Source organism: Panthera tigris, chromosome D1, assembly GCF_018350195.1.
Source record: "Panthera tigris isolate Pti1 chromosome D1, P.tigris_Pti1_mat1.1, whole genome shotgun sequence".
Lineage (NCBI taxonomy): Eukaryota > Metazoa > Chordata > Mammalia > Carnivora > Felidae > Panthera > Panthera tigris.
In genome coordinates, this window is record NC_056669.1 from 56,885,384 (window position 1) to 56,892,611 (window position 7,228).

The following is a 7,228-nucleotide window of genomic DNA, read 5'->3' on the forward strand; positions in this document are numbered from 1 at the left end:
GCTCTGAGCTGTCAGCAAAAAGCCCAATGCAGGGCTAGAACTCACAAACTGTGAGATCATGACCTGAGCGGCAGTCAGATGCTTAACCAACTGAGCCACACAGGGGCCCCTCGCCAATACTTAAAATGCTTCCCCTATAGATAAAATTTTAAAATATGACAGGACACTTAAGTCTCAATTTTTTCAACTGTTATAAGAGGTTGATAACACCCATCACATTGGACTGTGACAACATTATGTGAGATAAATGTATGTGAAAATATCTACCATAGTGCTTAATACTCACTCAACAAATATTTATTGGCACAGATTATGAGCCAGATGCTGAAGAGATGATTGTGGCATCCTGTATTTTCCAAAGATGGCTACAACAACATCTCCCACCCCACATGTTCTTCTACACCCTCCCATAGAGAGGTGGAGTCCATCCCCATGCCTTGAATATGAGGGCTAGTGATTCATTTTAACCCAAAGAATAAAGCACACATGACACTGCCTGACTTCTGAGGTTAGTTGGAAAAGGCAATCAGCTTTTGCCTTGTGCTGGAACACTAGCTTTTGGAGTCCTGAGCTGCTATGTAAGAAGCCCAACCACCTGGGCATGCCTGGGTGGCTCAATCCGTTAAGTGCCTGACTTCAGCTCACATCATGATCTCATGGTTTGGGAGTTTGCGCCTAGCACCGGACTCTGTGCTGACAGCTCAGAGTCCGGAGCCTGCTTTGGATTCTGTGTCTCCTCTATCTCTGCTCCTTCCTTGCTCATTCTCTCTCTCCTCTCCCCCTCTCCCTGTCCCTGTCCCCCACTCCACTCCTTCCCTCTCTGTCTCTCAAAAATGAACATTAAAAAAAATTTTTTTAATTAAAAAAAAAAAGAAGTCCAGCCACCTGGAGACACTATGCTCTGAGGAAGCCCAGCCCACATAGAAAGACACATGCAATGTCTGATCAACAGCCCCAGCTGAAGTCCCAGCAGATGGCCAACATCAACTGCCACACGTGCATAAAGATGCCCACACATGATAAGGCCCCCACCACTGAGGCTTCCAAGCTGAAACACCAAATGTGATGGAGCAGAGATAAACCATTCTGTGTCCTGCCCAAATTCTAAGCCAAAAGAATCTATGAACATAATAAAATGGTTGTTTCAAGCTGCTAAATTTTGGGATAATTTGTTATACAGCAATAGTAATTGGAAAAGTGATCAACGTGGTAAACAAGTTCTCTACCTTCATGGAGTTCATATGATAGTTGGGGCGAGCACCCTAGAAAATGTCAGATAGCAATAAGAATTGTAAAATTCTGGATCAACTGGACATTCACATGCAAACAAATGAAATTAGACCCTTTCCTTACACCACATACAAAATGATTCCTGGAAGAAAAAGTGCCTATTTACACATTTTAGTGCTTCATTTAAAATTAGCTTGAGCTGGGGCACCTGGGTGGCTCAGCTGGTTAAGCATTTGACTCTTGATTTTGGCTCAGGTCATGACCTCACAGTTCATGAGATCGAGCCCCACGTTGGGCTCCAAGCTGACAGCGTGGAGGCTGCTTGGGATTCTCTCTCTCAAAATAAATAAATAAACATTTTTAAAAAAAGGAATTTAAAATTAGCTTGAGCCAACACCTAATTTGAAAACTACAGTGTATTCGTATTATGAGGACTGAAGCATTTTTAATATGTTAACAAGCATATGTAGAAACCTTGAATATGTGATAATTATTGATGTAAGAGCTAAAATTACAAAACTCTTAGAATACAACATAGAAGTAAATCTTCATGACCTTGGGTTGGGCAAAAAGCACAAGCAATAAAAGATAAAAAAAAAAAAAAAGTGTGTTTGGCTGGCTCAGTCAGTAGAACATGGGACTTCTTAAGGGGGGGGCGGGGGGGGGGGGTCATGAGTTCAAGGCCCACGTTGGGCACAGAACTTTAAAATAATATTTTTAAAAAGATAAAATAAATTGGGCTTCATCAACAACAAAAACTTCTGTGCTTCTAAAAGTACCATCAAAAAAGTGCAAAGACTGCCCACAAAATGAGAGAAAATTTTTGCAAGTCATATATCTGATCAGGGTCTTGTATCCAGAATATATAAAATAATCTTCATAACTCAAAGATTAGAAAACAACCCAGTGAAAAAATGGGGAAAGGATCTTTCTCCTAAGAAGATGCACAAATGGCTAATAAGCACGCGAGAAGATGATCAACATTATTAGTTATTATGGAAATGCAAATCAAACCATGATAATGCCACTTCACACACCCTAGGATGGCTAAAACAAAAAAGACAAATGATAAAAAGAGTTGGCAAGAATGTGGAGAAATTGGGAACTCCCATACCTTGCTGGTGGGATTTTAAATTAGTGTAGCCACTTTAAAAAACAGCTTGTCAGTTCCTCAAAATGTTACACATGACCCAGAAATAGGTATATATATCCAAAAAAACTGAATACACATGTCCACACAAAAATCTGTACACAAATGTTCATAGTAGCATTATTCATAATACTCAAAATATGGAAACAACCCAAATGTCCATCAATTGACGATGACAGATAAAATGTATTATTTAAGTATGTTATGGGTTGGGGCACCTGGGTGGCTCAGTCGGTTAAGAATCTGACTCTTGATTTCGACTCAGGTCATGTGACCCTAGGGTCGTGGGATCAAGTCCCCACATCAGGCTCTGCACTGAGCATGGAGCCTGCTTGAGAGTGTCTCTGTCTCTCCATCTCTCTCTCTCTCCCTCTGCCCCTCTTCACAGCTCTCAAGCTCATTCTCTCTAAAAATTAAAAAAAAATTTTTTTCAATATTATGGGTTGAATTGTGTCCCCCCTCACCCAAAAAAAGGTATGTTGAAGTCCTAACTACCAGTACCTCAGAATGTGACCTTCTTTGGAAAGAGGATCTTTACAGATGTAATTAGTTAAGATGAGGTCATACTGGAGTAGGGTGGGCTCCCAATTCAGTATGACTGGTATCCTTATACAATGGCCATGTGAAGACATAAACACACAAGAAGTATGCCATGTGACAACAAAGGCAGACACTGGGGTTATGGAGCTATAAGCTAAAGAATGCCAAAGAATGCCAAAGACTGCCAGCAAACTGCCAGAATCTAGGAAGGAATGAAGGATTCTTTACAGATTTCAGAGAGAGCATCTGCTGACACCTTAATTTTGGACTTTTAGCTTCTGCAAGAGAAATTTCTGTTGTTTTAAGCCACCTAGTTCATAGCATTCTGTTATGTCAGCCTTAGGAAACTAACTTGCCATATAATGAAATATCATTCAGCCCTAAGAAGGACTTAAGTAGTGATACATGCAGGGACAAACCTTGAAAACATGGTGCTAAGTGAAAGAAACCAGACACACAAGAATACATATTACAGGATTCCATTCATACAAAATTACCAGAATAAGTAAATCTATAGACAGAGAGTATATTAGTGGTTGCCTAATACTGGGAAGAAGAGGGTGGGGGGATGAGAAAGGAGTGGAGAGAAAGTGGTAAGTGACTGCTAATGGATACAGGGTTTCTTTTTAGGGTGATGAAAATGTTTTAAAATTAATTATAGTGATGGCTGTATAACTTTGTGAATATACTAAAACCTACCGAGTTGTACATTTTCAATGGGTGAATTACATGGTATGTGAATTATATCTCAATAAAGCATATCTCTTTATACCTCTTTCTTCTTTTGAAGAAAAGAACTAACAGATTGATACGACAGGAAGTTAGGAAAGGGTGGGGATACCTGAAATAGAGCATTATAAAGGGTTGTTGCAAAAAGTAACATGTGACATTTGAGCTACAACTTGAAGGATGAGGACAGCTGGGAGAAGAGCATTCCAGATAGAAGGAATGGTGCAAATGTCCAAAGGTGGAAATGAGCCCAGCATATTTGAGGAACAAGTGAGGTAGACAGTAGCATGGGATGAAGTTGTTTGAGAGACAGGGGCTAAACAGTATGCTGATTCTATAAAAATTACAGATCATCAAGGTAACTACAATAAAATGGCAGGCAACTTTATTTCATCCCCAGCTCTCAATATGCACCTTTAAGCCCCAACAGGCTTATATCGTAATAGTTATTTCATAAACATCTGTAGCCATAACAATTACTCTTATATATGTCCATTCTCAAAGTTACCTGAAACTCTTGGGTTTGGGCCTGACTAGCATTAGCAACAGAAATCTCAGAGAGTCAAAATCAATCCAAATCAATCCCTAGGCCAAGAGTTTCAGGTCCTGGAGGCATAAAAATCACAGTCAAAACCAGATTCTAGATCTGTCCAACAGCAGCGCACATAAAGCCAAACTGACCCATTCTATATATCAGGAATTTTCTAAGACTCATGGAATATTCCCTAACTCAAAGAAACCTTCTATGACTCAAAGAATGGGGGAAAAAATCAGACCATCTTTAGGAATAAACTGAACTAAATGGGCATTTAATTCAATATACGTTTTCTCAGCCTGTTCACCAATTCGTCCCCTTGGGACAGAGACAACATTTTCAAGTTAAGAAATTTTGAAGTTAATTCAAAACCTTGCCTTTTCCCTTTTGGCCTCAAGTTGGACTATAAGTTTCAGCAAGCAAAGGTGATACAGCAAAATTCAAGGACAATGCCCTGTGCCATCCTGAACACTCCCTTTTTACTGTCACTTAAATAGTTCTCCCCAGGCTTATATTGTTACACAGCCTGTATCAAACACCTGTTGACCTCATTGTGAAAGTACTTCAGTAACAGCCAGATGTGGGCCTAAGGAACGCGTGTGAAATGTAACAAAGATATAACAGGCATATAAATTTGAGACATAAACAGAATTGGCTAGCCCATTTAATAAATTTGAAATGACAAAGTGACGTTCATCAGAAGCCAAGACTACAAATAAATCCAGTAAATGTATCACCACACATTTGTATATAAGTAGGTAAGTCCACCTATCTCCTAAATAATGGGCAAAATTAGTAAAAAGTATAAAAAATAGTTCTCTTTCCCATTTTCCAGGGGAAGAAAAAATTACCTCAAGGCTAACTGTAAAGCTAAAAACAAAGCAAAACAGGGGCACCTGGGTGGCTCAGTCGGCTAGGCGGGTTAGGCATCCGACTTCGGCTCAGGTCATGATCTCATGGTTCATGAGTTTGAGCTCCGTGTCAGGCTCTGTGCTAACAGCTGAGTCTGGAGCCTGCTTTTGGGTTCTGTGTCTCCTTCTCTCTCTGCCCCTCCCCCGCTCATGCTCACTTGCATGAATGCTCTCTCTCTCAAAAACAAACATTAAAAAAAATTTTTTTAATAAAATAAAAGTAAAGCAAAACAAACAAAACAAAAAATTCCAAAGTGAATAAAATTAGTAAATTGGACTTACTGTTTAGCCTGGTTAACATGAACTCCTAGTGTATAGCTCAGCCATTTGTATGTCACCTACAAGAAGAAATTTTTTTTAACATTTTATTAGATAACTCCAGAGTGCAGGTCAGTCCCAAGGGCTCCTAGAGATTCCTACTCTTTGATGATTATGCCTTATAAATTACAGTAGCTGCCACCCTAGTTTTGGCAAGAACGATCCATCTGGGCAGGTAGGACTGAGATATTTATCTTACAAATACTAAAAAGTTTGTTTCACAGGCTAATTAATGCAAGAGTCTAAAAAGAAGGGCTGAATATACAAAGAAAAAGCTCTCATTTTCCTTACATTCTGTTTTACTAGTGCCCTTTATTCACATTCCATCCTTTTGTGTGGCCGCCACTGATAAATATCTAAAACTCATCCAGGAGCTAGATTACTTTGAAGTGTATACCGTAAACTTCTAAGGAAAGTTGCAGCCATACAAACGTTAACAGGCACAGATGGTGTAGGGGTAGGAATGAAAAAAGTGGATGAATACTGTATCTGGGGTTAGACTGGAAACTACAGGCATTAAGCCTTGTTTTTCCTTCCACCCTTCCTCGAACTTCCCGTCATTTGTCACTTCCTTGTATGCTCCTCACCTCTCAAAGTCTTCAATTCTAAATGCTGAGTTTCCAATAATTAAGACATAGACGAAAGCAATAGCAAAGGAGACAGACGTAGGTTGGAAAACTGCCTATCCCTTACTAACTACCAAGAAGTTATTTGGCTCGTCTGCTTCAACTTCCTTTTTTTAGGGTTACTTCCACCGCCCTTTGGGTGGGTCCTGTAAAGATCAAATGCAGTCATGTATATCCCAAGCTCACAGTAGGCACTCAATTATCACGGTTTGCAAAGTCCATTCACATTCATCGGCTCACTTGATCTTTTACTCAAACCCTATGAAGTATTAATACCAAATTTCCTAGAGGAGGAAATCGACTGTTGAAAGGCTAAAAAATCCGTCACCTAACCCAATTAAGGCACAATTTCCTCAACAGTAAACTTGGGACTTTAAACGCCAGCCACCTTATCAGACAGGTGAAGAAACGCCTTACAATTATTATCTACCAGTGCCCCTCCCTCCGCGCCTGTCCTCTAAGCCCCGGCTCCTAGCAAAGTCCCCAACACGCCCACCCAAGGGACGCGGACTTGCGCGCGGCAGAGAAATTCCCCTGCGAGTCCTCGCTCGCCCAGGGGCACGAGGCGTGAGGACTTGTCTCCCCTCCGCCAGTCCCCACCAGGCCACGCGCAGAGGGGTCAAGGCCCCCAGCAACCCTGGCCTGGCCCAAGACTCCAATCGCATGCCCACATTCCCCAGTCCTAGCTCCTCACGATCTTGTTCTGGTCCGTGACGAACTCGTCTATATTTTCCAGATAAAGCTGGTCCGCCATGGTGCTGCGGCGCTGAGCCCCGCCGCCACAACCGCAGCTCCCGCCGGCGGGAAACGTCTTTCCACCCTCCCAGGTCCCGGGTCGTTTCCCACAGCAACGAATCCGACGCGCTACGGCGGCCGCCCGAGGGTCAAACTAGTCTCCGAGAAGGCGCAGGCTCAAGTAGGCGGAGCTAGTAAGTTGGAGCAGGCGGAAGTGTAGAGCTAAGAGCGTGCGCGTGAGGTGGAAGGGCTGTTCTTGGAGCTGTGGTTTCAAATCTCCCATCTGCAGTTTAATGACTAACCCAGGGCAAAATACCTCACCTCTGGGAATCACAGCCTTTCCACTTTGTAAATTGATAAAATAATCCTTGCCTTTTCAAACCTTTATTCAACAGATACTTATCAAGTACCTATTCCAGGCACTTCTTAGGCACTGAGGACACAGGAGTGAATG

General features: G+C 41.6%; 1 protein-coding gene across 1 annotated transcript in view; it reads right to left on the reverse strand.

The window, feature by feature from the left end:
• POLD3 (DNA polymerase delta 3, accessory subunit) overlaps positions 1 to 6,898 on the reverse strand; it is a 50,393-nt gene extending 43,495 nt beyond the window's left edge. Inside the window, exons 1-2 of the mRNA XM_007080850.3 lie at positions 6,734 to 6,898; positions 5,378 to 5,433 (exon numbers count right to left, since the gene is read on the reverse strand). Coding sequence (XP_007080912.2) covers positions 5,378 to 5,433; positions 6,734 to 6,793 — 116 coding nt within the window. The 5' untranslated portion in view covers positions 6,794 to 6,898. The remainder of the gene's footprint in view (positions 1 to 5,377; positions 5,434 to 6,733) is intronic.
• Between the last annotated feature and the right edge of the window lie 330 nt (positions 6,899 to 7,228).